The 26,004-nt window shown below is 42.1% G+C and overlaps 2 protein-coding genes across 7 annotated transcripts in view; one reads left to right on the forward strand and one right to left on the reverse strand.

Annotated features, from left to right (window-relative positions):
- Positions 1–2,283, forward strand: part of LOC127452718 (C-C chemokine receptor type 4-like) — a 218,248-nt gene extending 215,965 nt beyond the window's left edge. Inside the window, exon 3 of the transcript XR_007899298.1 lies at positions 2,243–2,283. The gene's annotated coding sequence lies outside the window, so the exon portion shown is untranslated. The remainder of the gene's footprint in view (positions 1–2,242) is intronic.
- LOC127452713 (triple functional domain protein-like) overlaps positions 1–26,004 on the reverse strand; it is a 226,143-nt gene that overhangs the window by 177,197 nt on the left and 22,942 nt on the right. For 5 of the 6 annotated variants that reach the window (XM_051718338.1, XM_051718337.1, XM_051718336.1 and 2 more), the window contains exon 2: positions 23,662–23,712. In XM_051718338.1, the coding sequence (XP_051574298.1) occupies positions 23,662–23,712 (51 nt within the window). Of the gene's footprint in view, positions 1–4,329; positions 4,467–23,661; positions 23,713–26,004 lie in introns of those variants that run through there. The other variant, XM_051718339.1, reaches the window with a different exon arrangement.

A 26,004-nucleotide genomic window follows, 5' to 3' on the forward strand; every position in this document is an offset into this window, starting at 1 on the left:
CATGTGTTCTCTGTGCAGGAGAAACAACATGAAGCAAGAAGAGTGACCTTAAAGAATGAGCTTTTAAAAAATGTTACTCGAGAAGTGCAGGTGATTTGGCAGCAAGTCTCCTCGCTTTGTACCACTTCCTCTAAAAAGATGGATGCATATTGAAAACATCATAAAATATTTAGAGCATGTGAGGTTGTGGGATATCCTAAAATGAGAATTCATTAACCCCCAGTTTCCCAGAGCATTTAGCCCCTTTCACTCTGAGAACATGAAAAGCAAATAAAAACTGATTCATTATTAAGAAAGGAATGTTTATGTCACAACTCTAATGCAGGAGCAAAAACATCTGCTGATGATGTGGTGAATATTTTATTGCACATGCAGCAGTAAATCTCTGAAATATAATAGTGGATACATCTACTTCCTGCCTGGAGGGTGTTCCATTAAGTCATGACCAGCTATAATGAGATGCATCCTTACATGCACCTTCACACTTATAACAGGCAACAGTATGTGCAGATGATTCACTGTGTTTTGAACTGATTTGCTCTCTAGGGCATCTCAAGATTAGCCAAGACGTTGACACTGTCGAAAGGGAGATGGAGTGTCTCCAAAGATCTACTTTGAAGAACAGGTGCCAAGATAAAGTCTGATTTAAAAATACAGGTGCTTTAAGTTATGTAGCTTGTAGCTTGTAGCTTGGAAAGCTACAGTTTTATAGGAGTTTTATTATCACTCCAACAATTAAGCTTATACAATAATGCTCATACCTTATTTCCTTTCACAACCAGTGTTGGGGAAGCTCCTATAAAACTGTAGCTTTCCAAGCTACAAGCTACATAACTTAAAGTAATTAAACTACAGTCAAGCCATTCTTTTAAAAATAACAGGTACAGTTTAAAATATGATGTATAATATTAAAAATAATATAAAACAAAACACAGGCTCACATTGTTGTTGCGGACAGTTCTTCCATCAAACGGCTTGCATGCTGTCTCCGTGTTTATATCCATGTCTCCCGCTGAACACGTTTAGATGCACTCTACAACATAGAACCTCCCTCCAGTCTACCCCTTCCCTCCCCCCTCCCAAGCCTGGGACAAAAGGTTCAGTTGTCCCCCCTTATCAGCGGCCTTGATTATACTTGCAATAAAAATAGCAGAGAGGTTCAGCTATTTCTATTTCTCTACACACGTAAAATATTGCATGTACTGTCCGTCTTTTTATGGGATATTTTACCACTAGCTTAGTCCAAATGAACTGCCGAACCTCGTTGCTGTTTTTTAATGACAGGATAACAGGCACAGTGATATACATATTAAATATGTACATTAGGACAACACCAGATATAATATAAAATTTGAGGTATCAACAGATAAAATAAATATCATAAAAAGAATGTGTTTACAGCTTCTGTAGGCTATTATTTGTCAACTGCATATTTGCTTTCAATTTAGTGTTTTTGTGAGTGAGTAAAAGAGCACAGGAATACACTCCTGAGTCTTTATGTTTATGGACATTTATAATACAAGCACATACACCGGCGGCCAAAAGTTTGGAATAATGTACAGATTTTGCTGTTTCGGAAGGAAATTGGTATTTTAATTCACCAAAGTGGCATTCGACTGATCACAAAGTATAGTCAGGACATTACTGATGTAAAAAACAGCACCATCATTCTTTGAAAAAAGTAATTTTTGATCAAATCTAGACAGGCCCCATTTCCAGCAGCCATCACTCCAACACCTTATCCTTGAGTAATCATGCTAAATTGCTAATTTGGTACTAGAAAATCACTTGCCATTATATCAAACACAGTTGCAAGCTATTTGTTTCGTTAAATGAAGCTTAACATTGTCTTTGTGTTTGTTTTTGATTGCCACAGTATGCAATAGATTGGCATGTCTTAAGGTCAATATTAGGTCAAAAATGGCAAAAAAAGAAACAGCTTTCGCTAGAAACTCGTCAGTCAATCACTGTTTTGAGGATTGAAGGCTATACAATGCTTGAAATTGCCAAAAAACTGAAGATTTCATACAAAGGTGTACACTACAGTCTTCAAAGACAAAGGACAACTGGCTCTAACAAGGACAGAAAGAGATGTGGCCAGATGTACAACTAAACAAGAGGATAAGTACATCAGAGTCTCTTGATTGAGAAATAGACGCCTCACATGTCCTCAGCTGACAGCTTCATTGAATTCTACCCACTCAACACCAGTTCCATGTACAACAGTAAAGAGAAGACTCAGGGGTGCAGGCCTTATGGGAAGAATTGCAAAGAAAAAGCCACTTTTGAAACACTTTTGTTAGAGTTGGCAAAGAAACACAGACATTGGACAACAGATCATTGGAAAAGAGTGTTATGGATCTTAACCCCATTAAGCTTTTGTGGGATCAGCTGACTGTAAGGTGTGTGAGAAGTGCCCGACAAGACAGCCACATATATGGCAAGTGCTACAGGAAGTGTGGGGTGAAATGTCACCTGAGTATCTCAATAAACTGACAGCTAGAATGCCAAGGATCTACAAAGCTGTCATTGCTGCACGTGGAGGATTTTTTGATGAGAACTCTTTGAAGCAGTTTAAGAAGTTCTTAACATTTTTTTCAAATTGTAATAGTAATTTTTCACGTTATTAATTTCCTGACTATAAACTGTGATTAGTTGAATGCCACTTTGGTGAATAAAAGTACCAATTTCTTTCCATAAGAGCAAAATCTGTGAATTACTCCAAACTTTTGGCCGCCAATGTATAAGCAGACTTTCAAAAACAGACCTGGGCTGCGTTTTCCAAAGGCATTGTAAGCCTAAGTGGATTGGTGCCAGTGATCAACTTGAGCTTGCAATGCTTTTGGGAAACACAGCCCAGGTTTATGTTTGCAGTACCAAGAGTTGATGAACTGGAACTATATAGTTTTAACTATACAATTTTGGGGGGGTGTATCAGATGCATGTCCAATGCCTGTGTTTGCCAGTTGATTAGCGCCACCAACGTGCTGGATTGAGCAGCTGCAGTGACTCTGGAACAATTACAAAAGCTTGTATCTCATTGGCCAGTCAGTTTTCATTGCAGTCCGAAGAAGAATAAAAAAAATCAGACAGACCTCCGTAAAAAATGCCTTCAGGTTGTCGGCAGACGATTTGTCGGACCCAATGTGTCAAATAGTGCCATGGGAATCCATTGTCCAAAGCTTGTTCGGAACGAACAATCACACTGAAAAAATGGATTTGGTGTAAAAAGGCCTTTAAAGAGAGTGTTTCATTACTTCCTCAGCTCCATTGATGCGTTCACAATAAAATGTGACAAATGTATTGTTTTGTGACAATACACACTGCTCGTTGCAAAATGTAGCTGGTTACTGGAAAAGCTACACCACTGTAAATATAACTAAGCTACTGTCACGCTACTGAAAAATGTAAAGTTAGTAGTGTCACTACTCCCTAAAACTGTTCCCAATCATCAACTGCTTGCAAAAGAATTGGCTGGAATTTATTTATTTTGAGAGTCTCTTTATTGCTTTCATCCATGGTACAAATTGTCAACTGATGTTTTGCCAGGCTGTGACATAAAAAAAAAGCCATTCCACCAAAATCAGCCATAAAAATTTTTTAAAAAAGGACAAGCTATTTGGTAAGTTCTTCCCCAACTTCCTGTTTCGTTAACATAAGAAAACTGTGCTTGTCAAACCATTTAAGAACCTACATTTAACTTCTGTTTCATTTTGTAAAGTAACAATACCGTAAGATTGTATTGCATTACTCAAAACATGTGGCATTGGCTAACTGAACAAGAGAGGGTAAATTATATAGTCAAATTACTCTAATGGCCTTTAACTGTACTATATCCTACAGGCATTTGAGGTCTGAGCCAATGAAAACATGCAAACCAGCAAGGACACCTATTGCTCAGGGAACCAAAAACCAGTCCACTCTCACTAGCTACTAACACCAGGCTGAACATAATATAGCTGATATAAGATAAAACACTGTTTAGTGCCAAAAGAGCAATTATAAATATAAAGCACAAGAGCAAAACAATGTTTTTAAGCTCAAGTACCTTTTAAGCACAATAAAACCTTGTAAACAACCACCACAATACACAAAAACACATTTCACATCCAAATCCAAACACACCAAAATAGCAAGCGTGCACGCAGTCTACTTTAAAATAGGGCATCATCATGTGTAATCAACGATGAGCTGTATTTGAAATGTTAATCAAGCCACACAGAGCAGCAGAAATCCAAACGCAGTCCCCAGATATGCTGCTGCATTAAACTGAGTACAAGGCACAACAAACTGCACAGTCACAGCAGGTATCACAGAAACATCACTTACAAATGCCTGCAGAGAGGATCTGCAAGGCCATTATTCCTCATCTGAACCATCCAGCACAAATCTTCAGCCACACACACACAGGCTCAGTTGCTGTAGGAAGGCCAGGCTTGATGGATCCAGTTCGTAGTAAGCTAGAATTCCTCTCCTCCCTTCCCTTTCACTGCCATCTTCCCTCGTATCTCCTACAGTCAATACACAGGCCTCTGCATGCAGCTCTGTGACAGAACCCATTATAACCTCATTGGTTGCCATTGGGCGAGAGCTATTTTCAGTGGAACGCGATTGGTTAGTAGGGTGGTTGGGGGCAGGGCTGATCAGATGGTGGTGATCTGAGTATCACAGACATGGACCCAGCTGACATGCATGGATGCTCTTGAGGAATAGGCAGCAGTATGGTTTGTTATTTTGTCTTGTGTGAATGCCGTGCTGCATGCATGGTAAAACTGATAGGTAAACAAAAACGAAACATCTAGTTTAATCTGGAAACATCTATTGAAAGATTGGAAATGTGTTGATAAAATGATAATCTGTGGAGCTCAAATAATTAAGCAGGTTTTTTTGTTATAGATATAATGGGGTACATCTATTATATTCCAAAATTGTATAATTAAAAAATAAACAAATAAATAAATAAATAAAAATTATATTATCAGCATTACAACTGGAGTAAAATTTTTTATTGAAAAATAAACACAAATTTAAGAATGACTTAGTATTTTATTTAATGAGAGGTCATGCCCTAAAAGTGGCATTGACATTGACACATTTATTTCTATTGCACATTTAAAAGCAACACGTGTTACCCAAAGTGCTTTACAATAAAATAATAAAATACATTAATGACAAATTACAGCAACTTCAAAATTGCTGAATTTATAGTATTCCATAAGCAAAGGAGAGATGATAAATTTTGAGCCTAGATTTTAAAATGTTAAGATTGGGAGATGTCCTAATATGGAGAGGTAATGAATTCCACAGTCATGGGCCAGCGACCGAGAATGCACAATCACCCTTACATTTTAAACGAGTCAGAGGAATAACCAGGCGGCGCATATCATTTGATGACCTTAGAGCCCTAGAGGGCTGACAGATGGTTAAAAGTTCAGAAACATATGAAGGAGACAGTCCATGGAGCCTCTTAAAAACAAATAATAATGTCTTGAACTCGATACTGTATTTAACTGGAAGCCAGTGCAGAGAAGCCATTACAGGTGATATTGCAATCAGGTGATATCCTGTCTCTTTAATTGGTACCAGTCAAGAGCCTTCAGCATTTTGGACTGTGTCAGAAAAGGGAGATATACAAAATGTGCAGTGTTGGGGTGGGGGTGATATAGATCAGTGGTTCCAACCCTGTTCCTGGAGCCAACCCCCCCCAACACTGCACATTTTGTATATCTCCCTTTTCTGACTCACCCAGTTCAGGTCTTGGAGTCTCCACTATCGAGCTCATGAGTTGAATCAGGTGTGTTTGATTAGGGAGATATCCAAACAACTGATCTATATCACGTTTTCAGGCAGTCAAAAATGCTGAAGGCTCTTGACTGGTACCAAAAAAAGAGACAGGATATCACCTGTAATGGCTTCTCTGCATTGGCTTCCAGTGGAAACCACTGATATACAGTAGATGATTGAGAAGCCCCCATGTACAATGAGTTACAATAATCAAGTCTAGAAGAGATAAAAACACGCTCCAGATCCTCAAATGACAGAAATGATTGCAATTTTGCAATGGACCTGAGTTGGAAGAAACTGCCTTTTACAACTGAATTTATTTGTCTATCAAATTTCAAAGCATTTTTTGTGACAAATTCAGTAGTCTGAAAGACTTAGGCCAAAGACTAAGACTTCTGTCTTTCAGTGATTAAGCTGGAGAAAGTTCACATCCATCCAACTTTTGATATCATTTAAACACTCGAATAGAGATAACAAAGAAGAATTGTCATTGGATTTTAGAGGAAGATACAACTGGGTATCATCAGCATGACAGTGGTATGAGACATTGTGCTTATGAAATATCAAACCCAAAGGGAGCATATATAGAGAGAAAAGAACAGGGCCTAAAATAGAACCCTAAGGTACCCCACAAGTAATGGAAGCAGTGGTAGAACAGTTAGACCCAATTTCCACAGAAAATTATCTCTCTTTGAGATATGAAGAGAACCATTCTATGGCCATGCCCTGGATCCCAACACATTGATTTAGACGCTCCAACAGAATTATGTGATCGATGGTGTCAAATGCTGCACTGAGATCAAGCAGAACTAATATAGCACAATCCCTTGAATCATCAGACATGAACAGATAATTTGAAACTTTAAGATGAGCAGATTCTGTACTATGTTTAACTCTAAACCCTGACTAAAATTCATCTCCAATGCTATTTTCATTTAAAAAAGTGGACAGTTGTTAAAAAACAGCTTTTTCCAAGACTTTAGACAAAAAGGGAAGAAAAAGGCTGATAGTTATTTAAGACAGACTAATCAAGGGTGGGCTTCTTTTTTTTTTCATCCACCGCGGCATCCACGCTCAACTCACCACGTGCCCCACTGAGAACGAACCACATTATAGTGACCACGAGGAGGTTACCCAATGTGACTTTACCCTCCCAAGCAACCGGGCCAATTTGGTTGCTTAGGAGACCTGGCTGGAGTCACTCAGCACGCCCTGGGATTTGAACTAGCGAACTCCAGGGGTGGTAGCCAATGTCTTTTACCACTGAGCTACCCAGGCCCCCAAGGGTGGGCTTCTTTAAAATAGGCTGCACCACTGCCTATTTAAAACAAGTTAGCACTGTACCAATTATAAGACTGCTATTTATCACAGATAAGAGACTGGGTCCCAAAACATCTAATACCTTAGTAAGAAAGTGAGGGGGAACAACATGAATAAATTCACATGCCTCAGAAGTTGCATCTGAAAAAGTAGCAGAAATGGGGTTGAGCACTGAATTTATTATTCTAAACAGAACTTTTGGACTATGAGTGTTTCTAGAGATAATGTCTGAGAAATATTTTGCCCTTGATTCCTTGACAGACCGCTGATAATTAGTCAGTCAGTCAGTCCCCAAGGATCTAATAAGAAACCTGGAGCTTATCTTTTTTCCATTTTCTCTCTGCTCTCCTATATTCCTTCCTGAGTGCACAAGTGTTGTCGTTTAACCAAGGTTGAGCTCTTGTTGTCAGAATGCAAGTTTTAAAAGGAGCAACTGAGTCGACAATATTGCTGCGTGTATCATTAAAATAAGAGACCAGCTCCTCTGTGCCAAAGCCAGGAGGAGGGGACTCAATAAAACTAAAAACAGAAGAAGATTTGTAAACATCGGAAAACTGTATAGCCGTGGAAGAATTTAAAAGTTGATAATGACGGCCTGGCTGCTGCAACATATTCGCAGAGCCTGAGAGAATAGTAATTAAAAAAATCCTTAATTAGTGGCTTATTAGGACAACAGACATGAATGTTAAAATCACCAAGAATTATAATACTATCAAAATTAGGAACACGAGATGATAAAAAAATCAGAAAATTCATGAATTAAATACTTTATTTTAATTGGGCGGTCTACAAATAAGTGCACAAAGAACAGGGTTAAGCAAATCTAATTTAAGCAGCTGTACCTCATAGCTGGAGTAATTTTCTACTGGCAATAATCGGCATTTGAAACAGTTTTTAAAAATAGTAGCTACACCTCCACACCGACCCACAGCCCTTGGGGAACTCACAAAATTACAGTCACCAGGAGAGGCTTCTGAGAGGGGGCTCAAATCACCATCATTGAGCCAAGTTTCAATCAGAAATGAATAGTCACATTTTTTAGATGAAACTAAGTCATTAATTATAAAAGTCGTACTAGAGATGGACCTTACATCTTCAATGTCGAAGAAAAAAGTTTATTGCCCCGTACTGGAACATAATCTAAAACCTGGAGATTACAAGGATTAACTCCTCTCCTGCGGACATGCGTTCTTGTTGACACATGCTTGGTCGTTGACTCCAATAACTGGAATAAGACAGGAACTCCTTGGTTCTAAGAATTTCGATGAATAAAACCAGTCATTTCGAGGACGGAGATTGGGTAGCGCCACGGTAGTGGATACAGCAGAGGCGCAGAGAGATCTCCTCAAACGCACCAAAACAACACCACACTTGCCCCGTTTCTTGTGATGTTTCTTCCTGGAGTGATAGCATCCGATAGACAAATGTCTGCTGGTATCAGTATAAGGAATGGAGGGTGAGGAAACTTTTGCCCTCCATTGTGGCGACTGCAAGCGTCCGCGACAGAGGCTTGAATATCCAGAAGAAATTCACGATCATAAACGTAAAGTGATTAAACACTTCGAACTGAGGAATAGAACCAGCAGGTACAAAAATGGGTAAAACAATCACCAGTAGATGAAGCGGGCGACGGCATGCCGACAAATCCACTGGTGCCATCTTGCCCGTCTTCTTCTCAAGACACAAAATTGGCAAAAATTGGCATGGATTTTACAAGTTTGTGTAAAATCTAATAATCCATGTTATCTATTTTCACATTCAATGGAAGCTTGTGTGCTTCAATGGAAGCAAGGAAATCTGACAATTTGTGTAAAGGAGTTAACATGGTCAATGCCAAAAATATGTTTATTTGATAATAGAGGTTGACTGATAGTGGATTTTGCCAATATCGATAACTAAAGGTGATGGAAAAGGCAGATAACCAATTTATTGGCCAATAGTTTTTTTAATTGATTTATAGAATTTATAGAATGTTAAGTCTTTCCTTACTATGAAGAGAACACAGACATTGAGGCTACAAAAAGAGTACAAAATTAATTAAAACCCAGCAGTTTATTGTACAACCAATATCCCAATAATAACCAGAAGAAAAATTAAGATTTGGTGCATGATGTGGGACTTTTAATTATAAACAAGCCTGGAACAAACTTACTTATTTTAAAAAGACAGAGACTTGGCTCTGTTACAATCCTCTATATGTAAGTATTTATCAAATTAAGCTTTTTATTGTGTACATTCACAAGATTAAAACTATTGGCAACTATCACCAATATCGTTTTTTGCCGACAGTTCCTAAAAGCAACTATCTGCACCAATTAATCGGTAAAACCGATATATCGGTCTGCCTCTATCTGATATGTGACCTAGAAATAATGCAGAATCTTAATTATTTCTTATTCATTTACATCATAATGTTTCTTTGTTTTACATTTTTCAAAATCCTAAAACTTTCTGTCCCACGGTTTAAATTAGATTTTTAATCCCGTACTTCAAAGATGTCTCCATTGTACATCTTGAGATGCTCATAATTGTCGTTCTGATGTCCTTTAGATACACTATACTTTATAATTCAGTTTTGTAATTAAAACTCCAAGACCACAGATGGCCTAGTTGTATCTGTGTCAAGCAACTGGAAATTGATAGTGATTTAACTCTATATCACATTAGCTATGTCATACAGAAGAACATAATCAACATAAAGCTTCAACACACTGCCAAAAATGCCAATAAAGTGTCTCAACACCTTTTAGTCTTTCAGAAAACGAGATGCAGACGTGATATTCCATTCTAAGTGCAATTCCAAGCTAACTCCTCGGAGAACAATTATATTGCCTGTTTACATTAAGTAAACACACTAGAATTAGCCCACACTGCGCTAACTCCAGGGTGCTATGTAAACAGTAGGGAGGTCCATTTGCATAATGTAATTTCATGCATAAACTGTCCAGTACAGCTCTATTTTTCTGTAAATATTTCAGTCTTTCCCATCTGGAGAAAAAAAGGAGATACTGAGTATAAAGGTAAATGGTTGAAATCTACGATGGTTCAATGCATGACTGGTCAAGCAATCAGCTATTAGAGTTATTACTGGCTACTGAACATCTATAGATGAAATGACAATGTATTCGGATTGAATTAGGCATTGCAAATGGACACTCTGAGTTATGATCAGGGCAATGGATTCATGTTTAATTTTAATCATAGCAACCAATCAAAAAGGCATCAAGGTGTTCAATAAATGAGAAAGACATCACTATTTTTGTTAAGGATGATTTTAAGATGAATGGTTTTCGGTCTTTAGATTTTGGCAGACACTGATTTTATAACCTTATTTGCAAGCAAAATTTGTTAAGACGTGACAAGAAATGGTATAACTATTAGGACAAATGATTAAGGATAACAATGCAGTCACAGAGGAATTATTATTTAAAAATACATTTTGGGGTGGGGCTATCACTTTGTTCAACCAATAGAAGATGGGGAAGTGTTTGGGAAACAACCCCTGTTTGGTGACGCTAGTGGCTAAGATATTACTTCAAGAAGAAAACAAGCAGTTTTGCAATACAGGCTAAACCCTTTTTGCATCAGCTGCATGAAAGTTGTCAATGTTACATCCTGTAAAAAGACAAATGAGTAAAAATGCAGCATTAAATCAGATGGCACAATGAAAATGAAAATTCTCATCATAATTTACTCATCCCTAAAAAGAAGCTGTTTGGTGGAATGTCTGAGCTTCTGTATTCCATATAAGGAAACTGGATGGTGATACATACTGTCAAGCTCAAACCACAAAAGTATTTTAAAATTAGTCCCATGTTGTCATTCATCAATAATCTTCCCATCTGCTGTTGCTTTGAAATCTCATTTGCGATCATGCCTTTGGAGCTAGGCAGTATAAATCACCATCCACTTTTGATGCATGCAGAAACCCATGAAGGTTGGTTAACGATGAATTTATTTTTGGGTGAACGATGCTACCAATGGTAACTTGCAGGCCCAATTTCAGAGGCAACATGGGAAACGGTCTACTCGGACTAGGTCAGCTATTTATAAATGCTTTTGAAGGGTTCAGTGTGCTGGTCAGTACTTGTTCTTTTTACGTCATGTTCCGCGTGCCTAGTAACAAGTGCACCTGGCCCCATCGTAACCTTCCCAATGCCCCACATAAGTGGCAAGTCCCTCGTACCCCAAGGGGGGGACAAGACGTACTTACAATGGGAACAGGCCACACCAGCTGCTTCTGCCTTTTCTCTTCTTTTTCTCCCAAAATATTAAAATTCACTTAGCTGGGGCCAGATGTATTCGCGTCGGGGAAGGTGTTCTTTTTCCCCACGGGGAAAAGACACCGCGGAGACCTGCCCAAAGGAGAGGTTAACATGTGGAGAATACGTCACATGGACTTACCAACCGGGAAGTACCACATATGGAAAGAAGCACTCGCAGTAGGTCCTACCAAGAAGGGAGGAACTCTATGAGTGCAGCAACTGGTGGCAGAACAGGGCTCTGCCCAAGGGAAGACACGGGTTTACCATCAGGAAAATCCTCTGTTTGGAGACAGCTTTCACCTTCTGCTGTCCCCAAAAACAGACAAAGAGCTGCTCAGAGCGTCTAAAGCACTCCGTGCGGTCCAAGTAAACACGCAAAGTATATAAATTGCCAAGGCAGTACACAGCAATGACAAGGCTGGGTCTGTCTCCTCCAGGGGCAGTGCTTGCAGGTTCACCACCTGATCCCTAAAGGGGTAGTAGGAATGGGAACATAGCCCGGCCAGGGTCTCAGGATCACATGAGAGTATGCCGGACCAAACTCTAGGCACGTATCGCAGACAGAGAACACCTGCAGGTCCCCAACCCTCTTGATGGAAGTGAGTGCAGTCAGGAGGGCCGTCTTCAATGAGAGGGCCTTTAGCTTGACTGACTCCAGGGGCTCAAACGGGTCTCTCTGTAGGCCCAGCAGGACCACAGAGAGATCCCACGAGGGAACGAGACATGGCCTAGGAGGATTCAACCTCCTGGGGCCTCTAAGGAACCTGACAATCAAGTTGTGCTTCCCCAAGGACTTACCGTCCGCCGCACCATGGTGTGCCGCTATAGCGGCCACATACACCTTCAAGGTGGAGGGGGACAGCTGCCCCTCCAACCTCTCCTGCAGGAAGGAAAGCACTGACCCGACTGAACATCTCTGTGGGTCTTCACCTTGGGAAGAACACCAATTCGCGAACAGACGCCACTTCAAGGCATACAGCTGCCTCGTAGAGGGAGCCCTGGCCTGAGTGATAGTGTCTACCACCGCCAGTGGTAGCCCACTTAGGTCTTCCGCCCAGAAGTCTGGGCGCGGGTGCCAAATTGTGCCCCGTCCCTGAGAAAGGAGGTCCTTCCTGAGGGGAATTCGCCAGGGAGGGTCTGTCGCAAGGAGCGTGAGCTCCGAGAACCAAGTCTGGGTGGGCCAGTATGGTGCTACCAACATGACCTGTTCTTCGTCCTCCCTGACTTTGCACAAAGTCTATGCAAGCAGGCTCACTGGGGGAAACGTATACTTTTGGCCAGGGGGCCATCTGTGTGCCAGCGCAACCGTGCCGAGGGGGGCCTCGGCCAGGGAGTACCACAGTGGTATGGGAGGATTCCTGGGAAGCAAACAGGTCTACCTGCACTTTGCTGAATCGACTCCAAATCAGCTGAACCACCTGGAGGCGGAGTCTCCACTCTCCCCTGAGCGTCACTTGCCATAACAGCACATCCACTGTGCGATTGAGTTCGCCTGGGATGTGAGTGGCCCGCAACGACTTCAGTCGCTGCTGACTCCAAAGGAGGAGATGATAGGCGAGTGCGACGTGAGCATAAACCGCCTTGGCAATTTATATACGCTACCGTCGCCGTGTTGTCCATCCGGCGACAGATCGGTGTGATAGCCACGCGATGCATTCCGTGGCGCCATGCCCATCTCGGGACTCGAGTCTAAAGCTAGTGCTGAAGCGGTCTCATATGCATCAACCCAAGTGCCGTAACCACCACCGAGGATGCCATATGCCCCAGGAGCCTCTGAAATTGTTTCAGTGGGACCGCTGTTCCTCCCCTGAATGACTTCAGGCAAATCAGCACCGACTGAGCACGCTGGCTCATGTGGCGTGCTGTCATAGTGACCGAGTCCAACTCCATCCCGAGAAAAGAGATGCTCTGCACCGGGGAGAGCTTGCTCTTCTCCCAGTTGACCTGAAGCCCAAATCGGCTGAGGTGTCAGAGCACCAGGTCCCTGTGCGCACACAAAAGATCACTGAGCGGACAGAGCGAAAGACCTCTCAGGTAAAAGCAGAGGTGGTGGTGTATGTTTTATGGCCAACAAATCCTGGGGTGATCAGAGGAACGTACATTCTATCAAGTCTTTCTCCTGATCTGGAATTTCTCATGCTTCTGTGTCGACCATTCTTTCTACCAAGGGAATTCACAGTGGTCATTATCACTGCTGTGTACACCCCACCACAAACCGACACCGGGCACTCAAGGAACTGTATGAGATTATAAGCTAGCAGGAAACCGCGCACCCTGAGGCCATGTTCACTGTGACCAGGGACTTTAACAAAGACAATATTAAATCAACTGCACCAAAATACCACCAACACATCAATTTCAACACACGAGGGGACCGGGTTTTGGACCATTGCTACTCTCCCTTCCGGGATGGCTAGAAATCCCTCCCCCGCCCACCATTTGGCAAATCAGACCACTCTTCCATTCTGCTTCTGCCCGCTTACAGGCAGAAACTGAAACAGGAAGCACCCACCCTCAGAACGATCCAGTGCTGGTCGGACCAATCAGATTCTACGCTACAAGACTGTTTTGATCACGTGGACTGGGAGATGTTCCGGTCCGCCTCTGATGACGACATTGAGGTGTACGCTGATAGCGTAACGTGTTTCATCAGAAAGTGCGTAGAGGATGTTGTTCCGACCAAAACAATACGGATCTACCCCAACCAGAAGCCATGGACAAATAGCGATGTTCGCACTGCACTTGATGCGCGGACCTCCGCTTTTAATTCCGGGAATGCGGAGGAGCATAAACAAGCCAGTTATGCACTCTGTAAAACTATGAGAGCAGTCAAATGCCAGTACAGGGACAAGACTGAAGGACAGTTTAACACGACCAACTCTAGAAGCATGTGGCAGGGAATTCATATCATCACAGACTTTAAAGGGAATAAAAACTCCGCCATGAATGCTGCCTCTCTCCCGGATGAGCTAAATAATTTTTATGCTCGTTTCGAGGGAAATAACACCACCCTCGTGGAGAGAGCTCTCACGGCCAAAGCTACAGAGGTTAGTTCACTCTCTGTCTCTGTAGCGGATGTAACCCGATCCTTCCAATGGGTGAATATCCGTAAAGCCGCGGGTCCAGATGGCATTCCGGGCCATGTCATCAAAGCGTGCGCGAACCAACTGGCTGGTGTTTTTATGGACATTTTCAACCTTTCCCTCACCTTGTCTGTAGTCCCCACATGCTTTAAAACGTCCATCATTGTGCCTGTACCAAAGCAATCCAAAATCACTTGCTTAATTGACTGGCGTCCTGTTGCTCTGACCCCCATCATCAGCAAATGTTTTGAGAGACTAATCAGAGATTACATCTGCTCTGTGCTGCCTCCATCACTGGACCCATTGCAGTTTGCTTAGTGCAACAACCGCTCCACTGATGATGCCATTGCATCTACAATACACACTGCTCTCTCCCACCTGGAAAAAAGGAACACTTATGTGAGAATGCTGTTTGTGGACTACAGCTCAGCATTCAACACCATAGTGCCCTCCAAGCTTTATGTGAAACTCCGGGCTCTGGGCTTAAACAGCTTGCTGTGCAGTTGGATCCTGGACTTCCTGTCAAGCAGATGCCAGGTGGTTAGAATGTGCAGCAACATCTCCTCATCACTGACCCTCAACACTGGAGCACTGCAGGGCTGTGTTCTCAGCCCACTCCTGTATTCCCTGTACACACATGACTGTGTGGCAACACATGGCTCTAATGCCATCATTAAGTTTGCTGATGATACAACAGTGATAGGTCTGATCACTGACAATGATGAAACAGCCTACAGAGAGGAGGTGCACACTCTGACACGCTGGTGTCAGGAGCACAACCTCTCCCTCAACGTCAGCAAGACAAAGGAGCTTGTGGTGGACTTCAGGAGAAAAGACAGAGAACACAGCCCCATCACCATCAATGGAGCACCAGTGGAGAGAGTCAGCAGATTCAAGTTTTTCGGTGTCCACATCACTGTGGAACTCACATGATCCGTCCACAGAGGCCGTTTTGAAGAAGGCTCATCAGTGCCTCTTCTTCCTGAGACGGCTGAGGAAGTTTGGAATGAACTGCCACATCCTCACATGGTTCTACACCAGCACTGTAGAGAGCATCCTGACTGGCTGCATCACTGCCTGGTACAGCAATAGCACCGCCCAGAACCACAAAGCCCTGCAAAGGGTGGTGCGAACTGCCAGACACATCATCAGAGGTGAGCTTCCCTTCCTCCAGGACATATATACCAGGCGGTGTGTGAAAAAAGCTTGGAGGATTATCAGAGAATCCAGCCACCCAAGCCATGGGCTGCTCTCACTGCTACCATCAGGCAGGCGGTATCGCAGCATCAGGACCCGCACCAGCCGACTTCATGACAGCTTCTTCCCCCAAGCAATCAGACTTCTGAACTCTTGATCTCTCACGATCAATATACATCAGCACTGCACTTTATTAATCTTATTATCTCACACTAGACGGTCTTAAATTATATTCTCTCTTTCTTTTTTTTTAAATCACCCAATTTGGAATGCCCAATTCCCTATGTGCTTTTTTTAAGTCCTCGTGGTTGCGTAGTGATTCGCCTCAGTCTGGGTGGCAGAGGACGAATCCCAGCTGCCTCCGCGTCTGAGACCACCAACCCACACATCTTATCAAGTGGCTTGTTGAGCACGTTGCCACGGAGACATAGCGTGTGGAGGCTTCACGCCATCCACCGTGGCATCCACGCCCAACTCACCATGCGCCCCACCGAGAACGAACCACATTATAGTGAACACGAGGAGCTTACCCAACGTAGCACACCCTGGGATTTGAACTAGCGAACTCCAGGGGTGGAAGCCAGCGTCTTTAACACTGAGCTACCCAGGCCCCTGTCTAAAATTATATTCTCTCTTAACAACACACTGGCAACTGACTATCAACCGACAGCCTGAATGTCAATACAGTACAATACAACCTACTGTATATTTTATATATACTATATATATTATTTTTATTGTATAATGTGAATTCTATATTGTGTGTATGTGTATTATATATTATATGTATTGTATACTGTACAATATTCTATATTGTGTGTATTGTATACTGTATATTGTATATTATTATTTGTATATTGTGTTGTGTAAACCTGTTTATTGTAAATTGGTATATGTCTCATCTATGTCTCATCACTGTCATGACTGCTATGTTGCTCGGAACTGCACCCAAGAATTTCACCCACTTTTGCATTTGTGTAAATGGTTGTGTGACAATAAAAGTGAAGTGAAGTGAAGTGAGCTAGAATCAGCCAGTCATCGAGATAATTGAGGATGCGGATGCCCACTTCCCTTAGCGGGGCAAGGGCGGCCTCTGCGACTTTCATAAAGACATGAGGCGACAGGGACCGAAGGGGAGGTCCTTGTACTGATATGCCCGGCCCTCGAAGGCAAACCGAAGGAACGGTCTGTGTCGAGGCAAAATCAAGACATGAAATTACGCGTCCTTCAGGTCTACCACCACGAACCAGTCTTGATGCCGGACACATGGCAGAATATGCTTCTGCGTCTACATTTTGAACGGGAGCCTGTGCAGGGCCCGATTCAAAGCTCGCAGGTCCAAGATTGGCAACCCACCGCCTTTCTTTGGTATGATGAAGTAGAGGCTGTAGAACCCCTTCTTAATCTTGGCTGGAGGGACAGGCTCTATCACGTCCTTCTGTAGAAGGACTGCAATTTCCGCATGCAGAACAGCGGCATCCTCGCCTCCTACCTAGTTGAACCACTGAATCTGGGCAGGCGCCTGGCGAACTGAATTGCGTAGCCGAGTCAGATCGTCCTGGCCAACCGGCACGAGGGGTTGGAGAGCGCTAACCATGCCTCCAGACTCTGAGCAAGGGGCACCGAGGAGACAATCGCATTTGATGTACCTGTGGATGGGGCCTTGCGGCAGGGCGGAGCAGAAGCTGCCACGTTGAGAGGCCTCGCATCCCAAACTCGTGGCGTTAGAGCACTTACCTTGCTCCGCATACCCACCATAGGACCAGTCTGTGACGAGGGAGGAGGCTGAGCATCCTCGTAGCACGCCACAACTGCCTGAACGTGGGTGTGTGTGTGCCGTAGCTGGGAGGCGGAGAACCCGTGCCCGGCGCGCCCTTGCTGCGAGTGTTCGATGTACCACTGTCGTGACAACGAGTGTGTGACCCAGACAATGAGGAAACCGCTCTTTTTTTGAACATGAAAGTGCCGGTGCCCCTTGGGCATGCGGCAAAATCAAAACAAAAGAGAACAGAAGATTCTCCTTCCGGCCCTCCACCGGGGTATGGAGTGGTCTGTGCACCACCACCAGACTTACAGCAGGTCTCCTCACCCCTGAGTCGCCCATCTCAGGGATGCTTTGAAGCCTTCCTGGGGTTTTTGGCACCAGACCGTTGGACGGGGGGCTCTACACCGGGGCCGAGTGGTTGGCTGGGGCTGAGGCGGTGCCGGTGTTGCTGCAGCAGGAGGATGCCCTCGGCGACGCGCAGACGGGGTGCAGGATCTCGGTGGCCTGTAGGAAGAATCACACCGAGGCAAGATATGCTGGATGGCCTACTTCTGCTTCTTGACTGTCAAAATCTGCTGGGCAAAGTCCTCGACAGTGTCCCCAAACAGGCCACCCTGGGAGATGGGGGCATCGAGAAAGCGAACCTTGTCGGCATCCCTCATCTCCACAAGGTTAAGCCACAGGTGGTGCTCCTGCCCGAGAACCGCGCCATGACCTTCGTCGCCTGTAGGGCGAGGTCGGTCATCGAGCGCAGCTCCTGCATCACTCCTGGGTTAGGACTACCCTCGTGCAGCTCTTTCAGTGTCTTGGCCTGGTGGACTTGCAGGAGGGCCATGGAATGAAAGGCGGAGGCGGCCTGTCCAGTTGCACTGTAAGCCTTGGCCGTCAGGGACAATGTGGACTTACAGGCCTTGGATGGGAGCCTAGGACGGTTCCGCCAGGTGGCACCGCACCGCAATCGCCTGCTCCACCTGAGGAACCTCCACGTACCCCCTGGCCGCCCCACCATCGAGGGTAGTGAGAGCGGAGGAACTCGGAAGCCGGGTCCGCTCAGTAAAAGGTGCCCGCCATGACTTCATGAGTTCCTCATGCACCTCCAGGAATAACGGAACTGGGGCAGAGCGCAGCTGTGAACGGTGCTCTGAGCCCAGGAACCAGTCATCCAGCCGCGAGGGCTCAGGGCAGGGTGGAGGGTTCCACTCGAGCTCGACGCTCACGGCAGCCCGGGAAAGCATGACCGCCAGCTCCGTGTCGGCCTCAGACTGGGCGACCACACCCAAAGGTGGGAGCCCAGCCAAGTCCTCCACGTCCGACTGTAACAGCCTTCTCTCCGATGCTGCGATCGAGAGCTCATCCTCCTCCCGAGCCCCGAATGAGACATTAAACTCACCCTGGGGTGAGCCGCCTGACTCATCCATGAACTCGACCGGGGCAAACGAGCGTACTGGGAAATGGGAGGTCCGTGGGGGTTCACCTAGTGGAACCACTCCCATTGGGGTCCCCAAATCGCCCCCAGCGCTAACTGTCGTGGCCTTGTGCCCGTAGGCAGAAGGACCGAGGCGGGGAGCAGCTGGAGTGGCTTTCCCTCTGAAGAAAGAAAGCCACGACCGCAACGTTGCCATGGTCATGCTCTCGCAATGAGAATATGAACCAACCACAAATGCTGCCTCAGCGTGCCTATGGCTCATGCATGAGAGACAGCGATTGTGGCCGTCAGAGGTGGAGAGATAACGACCGCATCCAGAAACTGCACATAAACGGAAAGACATCTTTAAAAAGACGCTCTCCGTCAGTGCTACTCTTTTAGAGAAAATATACTCTCTTAATATGCTCAAGTGTGGCTGCTGAAGCGCCCAGGGGCATTCTCTGCAATTATCTGTGCGAGAGGGGGAGAACCCGCTGTAATGCGCCGTATATCAAACAGCCACCTTAACACTCTCGCTTCGCTCTCGTCAGAGGTGAATGGAACGGCAGTGGATTTCTTCAACAATGCTCGGCTCCGAAGAACAAATCCGAATGAGTGGTTGCAAGCCGGCTCCTTTTATACACGTATGTCCGGGAGAGTGGCATGCAAATTCCACTCGCCAATTCTCAATGGCTTTTTCTCAAATATCAGAGGTGTTTGGGGCTCCCAAGCGCGACCTCTAGTGTCACTACATCGACACAACATTGAGTGAGTGACAGATAGGGAACTATAAGTAAACCATCTGTAGGTTGATTTCCCTAAAAAGTGTAAACACTGTGGCTCACCTCAAAGGCAGTTACTTGGCTGGTGCATGTAAAAAAAAAAAAAGTTTATGTTTCTCAGCACATTTTGACCTTTCTAACCTCAAATGACATCACAAGTATTTTGTGTTAGCCTCCAATTCAACCATGAAAAAACAAGCCTTTCTTTGTCAGACCAAGTGAACTACAAAGGTCTTTTAAAACATTGAAACACCTTTGTATAAGACCAGTGTTGGGTAAGTTACTCTAATTGTGGTAATTAACCACTAATTACATCTTTTATAGTGTAATTAGATTACTGTACTAATTACTCTTTCTGAAAAGTAATTGCATTACTTATTACTTTCTAAAACCCTGATCAACCTCGACCAGATGAAAAATACAAGGATAGACATGAAACTGTTCTTTTAATTCTTTCAAATAAATAATATAATATAATTATTCATGAACTGGCCAAAGAATTTAAGGGGGCTGCATTAAATTAGAAAGCATACATTTTAACATTTGACATTACATTTCGATTTTAAATAGAATTGTTCTAGAGTCTATTTATGCAATTATATCAGAACTAATTAAATTACTGAATAATTAAGAGTAATCCCTTTACTTTTTTCAATGAAAAAGTAATTTAATTACAGTAATTAGTTACTTAGTAATGCATTACACCCAACACTGTATAAGACACCACCTGCTTGAAAGCTGCTCTGAACGAAAGCCACCAGAGTGTTTGAATGTGTAGATGTGTGTCTGTCTGTCTGAAAGAGGTGTTTTATACCCATGAGTTTCTGGGTACTAGAGAATCTTTGAAACCTTCAAGTTTGTTCTGGTCCGGGGCAGTAGCTATGGTGGGATTATTTGGTGGTGACGGGCATGCCGAAGACTTTGGCAGTCAGCACAAAGAACTCCTCTGGAGACATCCATTGTGCTGGTGTCTCACTCTGGACTCGAGGACAAACCAGATTCCGGCACATCTCGGCATGGGTCTAATACACTTCAGTATCCAATTAGAGAAAGAGCAATCCACTGCTGGGAACAGGGCAGAACTTGCTTGCCTAGTACAATCAGCAACCTAGGTTTAAAAATGTTTCATCGTTCATGACTCGTTCATGTTACAAGTTAAAAAAACATTGATTCTTCAATCAAGAGTTTCTTGAAAACTCAAGAGCAAATTTACAAAACTCTGCTACTTTTGCATGCAGTATTTCACCGCAAAAACCTGCGTCTTATATCACTATATTCTATTTAGAGCACATACACCTCCTAGAGTGTGCCAGGAGACTGCAGTGGTAAGATGTACATTGAAAAAGGACTTACATTTTTGGTCTATTCTCACCCAAAAACAATTGGATCGCTTCAGAAGACATGGATTAAACCACTGGAGTCTACCTTTATGCTGACTATATCTCATATAGCTTGATAGCGTCAAATTTTGGTCACCATTCACTTGCATTGTGAGGACGTACAGAGCTGAGATTTTCTTCTAAAAAGAATTCTAAATGAATTTGTGTTCTGCAGAGGAAAGAAAGTCATACATCTTAGATGGCATGAGGGTGAGTAAATGATGAGAGAATTTTCATTTTTGGGTGAACTATCCCTTTAAGGCGCTGATATATTAAGATGACAGGTACTAATTTGCTTGCGCAAATAGCTACACATGCAAATATTTTGGACACCCTCCAAAAGGAGGCTTTTGCGTGTGGTGCTATATATGATGTCTCACACCATCAGCACTCAGATGCTTCGTTGTTTGTATCACTCCGCTTGTGTTCGTGCCATTCTAAACTAAAGTGTAAGAGCAGCGCAAATATATAAAAGAGCTACAGTATGAGTGTCTTTTCATTTTTCCCTGTGACATTAAAAATTTTCGCCTGCAGGTGCTGACAAAAGACAATTTTTATGTATTATGAGCCGGTTTGCCGTACTTTGAGTCAGCGCAAGTCAGACAGCGAGCGGTTTCTTTGAAGTCTTTGTCATTGTCTCTTACTCAATGATCACTCTACTACTACTACTACTATCTAACAGCTTCAGCATTAAAGGGATAGTTCACCCAGAAATAAAAAATCTCTCATCATTTACTCACCCTCATGCCATCCCAGATGTGTATGACTTTCTTTCATCTGTTGAACTCAAATGGAGATTTTGGAGTCATCTGGATTACTTTTATGATGCCTTTATGTGCTTTTTGGAGTGTCAACATTTTGGCACCCATTCACTTGCATTGTATGGACCTACAGAGCTGAAATATTCTTCTAAAAATCATCATGTGTTCTGCAGAAGAAAGTAAGTCATACACATCTGGGATGGCATGAGGGTGAGTAAATGATGAGAGAATTTTAATGGATGAGCCCATATTAACAAGAGTAAAGTCGAATGGCTTCTTTGCCTCATTTGTGCTATGTGTGATTAGAATTAAATGTTTTTTATTTTATTTTTTATTTATTGTTGAGAACAGAAAGACGATTAAAAGAGACATTATTCAATGACAAATGGATTATGTGGATCTCGTCTTTGGACACACATTAAACAGAACGATTCAAAGCAAACTTTTCCTCTCAAGACAAAGTGAAAGGATCTCGCTGCTGAACTTCTTCACCACTACACTACTCAATCACTGGTGAGTGAAATCTGAACATTTACCAGCCAGTGGCTAATCACAAAATTTGGTAGACTATGTGAGTGATTTACTCGCAATGATCTTGGGATTTATGCATCGATATCAGGATCGTTCAGATAAATATTATGATGCACTGGAAAATCTATATTGTTATCCACCTCTAAATTTGACTGCATTTAGTTTTTGGGATTAAACATTTTTGTTTCGGGGGTGTTTTCAGGCAAATAAATTATATAGAAATAATACAGAAATAAATTAATCGAAATAATACCGTAACAAATAAAAGTGAAGTACCAAATAACCAGATAACAACTGTGCACACAGGAATAATGCTTGAGGTTTGAAGGGCTTTGTGAAGATGATTATTGTGACAATCAAATCATCAACCACAGTAGTATCTTTACTAACTAGATTTTTGCATTAAACAGCCTGAATTCACTTAAGGTACAAGAAAACAAAAAAGCAGAAAACTACACCAGACTGTGGCAGCTGGCTGAGGAATACTCTATATTATCTTGGGATGAGCAAATGTTCGACTACTATTAGACATAACTGGGTCAAGTGTAGTTACTTCACAAACAGTCTCAGCCCTCACGGCTTGCTGATACAAAAATAATAATTTTTTTTTAAATGACGTAGAAGTCTGGTTTCCTGGAAAGTGATTAATCTTAAGCAATCTTAAAACATAAAGACAAGTTTTAAAAAGTAATTTAAATCTAATCTAGATCTACACAATCATACAATTCAATATCTCAAGAGTGGCACTTCTACTAAATCGAAATCTATATTTTGAAAAAAGCATAATAGGGCTTACAAGAGAGAAATTTTTTTTTTTAAATTTCATCCTAGGAACCCATGCAGCAAGTTTTAATGAAGGCAAATAAACACATTTAGATGAATCAATAGACCAAACCAGTCAAAGGCCAAATGGGATCAGCCCTGCGTTTTGAAAATCTGGCCATGTTTTTTTTCTTTTTTCTTTTTACAGAAGCAAGCACAGAGAATAAATATCATATTCTACACTCTTGCACTGGATTTCACAATATCAAAACATTTAAAGAAAAAATTAAACCATACATGGCGTGTGGCAACCTTCCACAGATGAGAGATTAATTCATTCAAAATCCCACAGACTTAACCAATGCTAATGCTAAATAAAAACAAAAAAACAAAAGCAGACTTACGCTTTGAACAATGTGCAAAAACGTTAGAGAGCCCAAACTTGAATGAATGAAACATTGTTATGACTCAAACTAACCCAGTGAGCGACAACACGAAACACGGAAAATAAACAACCATAAAACTATTATGGCTCAATAACAGTAAAAGTTAAAGGTTAACGTAAGACACAATTGTACTTGAATATAGCTCAACCAAACTATTCAAACAATAACAATAGTCTCCTACCTGTGTGAGTGGGTAATTCAAGCTTGGGTTCGCATTTTGGAAAAGAGGATTCTGAAATGACAGAGACAGAGAGAGATAGAGATAGAGAGGGGTTAGATAATACATACACCTTCATTCTTTCCTCCCAGAGACGAAGGGGTTTAAACATTCTGAAGTTAAGTTTTGAATAGGCACAGGCATTTAACATCATAAAAAAATATGGTCTAACACAGAACTTAAGCCAAAGAACTACTCACACTACATAAGCTCAGGTTTGGCAGAGGAATTATATAAGTTTAGAAAACTATAAGAATTTGCAAAATGTATCATTTAAAGGTTGTTGTATAATCTGACTGAAGCAGTTTGAAGTGTGCAAGCATGTACAAGTATCTATTAATTAACTTTAAACTCTTCATTAAGACTTGCATTTTTCAGAATTGAATACTAGCTTACTACTTACTGAATACTTCACAGTATGCTGCCTACTTTTTTTTCCTTCTTTTTTTAATAGCAAGTGTAGGCATTGTTTTACGATTAACTTTTCCAAAATAAGTATGCTACATAGTTGTTGCATGTTGAGTTATCATCTTGGAACCAAAAATTGTTAATGTGCATTTATAATCCATCAAAAAATTATCAAATAATGAGACAAGAAAAAGATCACAGCTGATGTTTATATACTTTCAGTTTATCACACTGAAAATGAAAGATCATCTCAAGCACACTGCATTGTGTAATTCAGTGTTCCACCAACATCCACACACTCAAAAAAAAAAAAAACATAAAACAGAAAAACAAAATTATAATAATAATTTAGCTGCTTGTTCAATTCTACAGTCGACCATTTTGTTTCAACTTGATTTCATTGCGTTCTGCCTATTTAAATTGAATTGGAAGTTTTCTTAATTCATTTGAGTTGGGAAAACATGCATACTTTTTGTGGTGTTAATAGCACTGATAAAACTGGGCAGAGGAATCCATTTCCCAGCATGTTTTGCATGGGACTGGATAGGGAGAACAAGTGTTGAAATTATTTGTTATTTTGTGCATTTATGAGCAAGACGACAATAGGAGATTTGTTAATGCTTAATGTTCTGTATTGGTATTTAAAGGGATAGTTCACCACAAAATCATTTACTCACCCTCATGCCATCCCAGATGTGTCTGACTTTCTTTCTGTTGCAGAACACAAATGAAGTTTTTAGAAGAATATTTCAGCTCTGTAGGTCCATACAATGCAATGAATGGTGGCCAGGCCTTTGAAGCTCCAAAAAGCACATAAAGGCAGCATAAAAGTAAGTGGTTTAATCAATGTCTTCTGAAGCGATCCAGTTGGTTTTGGTTAAAAACAGACCAAAATATAACTCCTTTTTCACTGTACAGCTTGCCATTACAGTCTCTAGGCACAATCATGATTTCAAGCTCGATTACACTTCCTAGTGCTTGATGCATGTGCAGAGCACTAGATGGGGCTATAGGAAGTATAATCAAGCTTGAAATCATGATTGCCAAGGAGACTGCTGTCAAGATGTACAGTGAAACATGACTTACATTTTGGTCTGTTCTCACCCAGAACCAACTGGATCACTTCAGAAGACATGGATTAAACCACTGGAGTTTGATGGATTATGTTTATGCTGACTTTGTGCATTTTGGAGCTTCAAAGGCCTGGCCACCATTCACTTCCATTGCAAGGACCTACTGAGCTGAGATATTCTTCTAAAAATCTTTGTTTTTGCATTCTGCTGAAAAAGTAAATGATGAGAGAATTTTCATTTTTGTTAAACTATCCCTTTAAAGAGAATGTCTGTTATGCTGGAATTTTGCAGGTTACCAATGTGGTGACCAATGGCATTTGTGAAGGCTGAGGATGGACATTCACTTTTAAGTGATACTTGATTTAAGTGCTAAGCAGTTGTTATTTAATTGACAGTGGAACAGTTTCACTGTCCCTGACTTGCTCACCTGGCATAAACTAATGATTACTAAAATAAATTAAGTTGGACCAACATCTTTCAAATTTATTAAATAAACCTTAGTCAATCGAGTTTGACGAACCTAGTGAAGTTGAGTTAAAACTGCTATCGTACAATAAATTGACCTAATCCAACTATTATGTTAATTAAGTTGGCTCAATGGAACTGAATAAATCTGAAAGACATTCAGTTTTGTGTAAAAACTTTCTCTAATGCATTTATTTAGCTACCTTTATGCCTCTAATGAACAGCATTTCCTCTCCATTGCTACATACTTTGGAAAACGATGACGTTAGGAAACTGTGGATTAGTGTGGATGTGGCTTAAATTGTATAGTGGTGCACAGTACTGTAGTGACAAATAAAAAAATAAAATAAAAATAAAGTAG

Source organism: Myxocyprinus asiaticus, chromosome 15 (genome assembly GCF_019703515.2).
Source record: "Myxocyprinus asiaticus isolate MX2 ecotype Aquarium Trade chromosome 15, UBuf_Myxa_2, whole genome shotgun sequence".
Lineage (NCBI taxonomy): Eukaryota > Metazoa > Chordata > Actinopteri > Cypriniformes > Catostomidae > Myxocyprinus > Myxocyprinus asiaticus.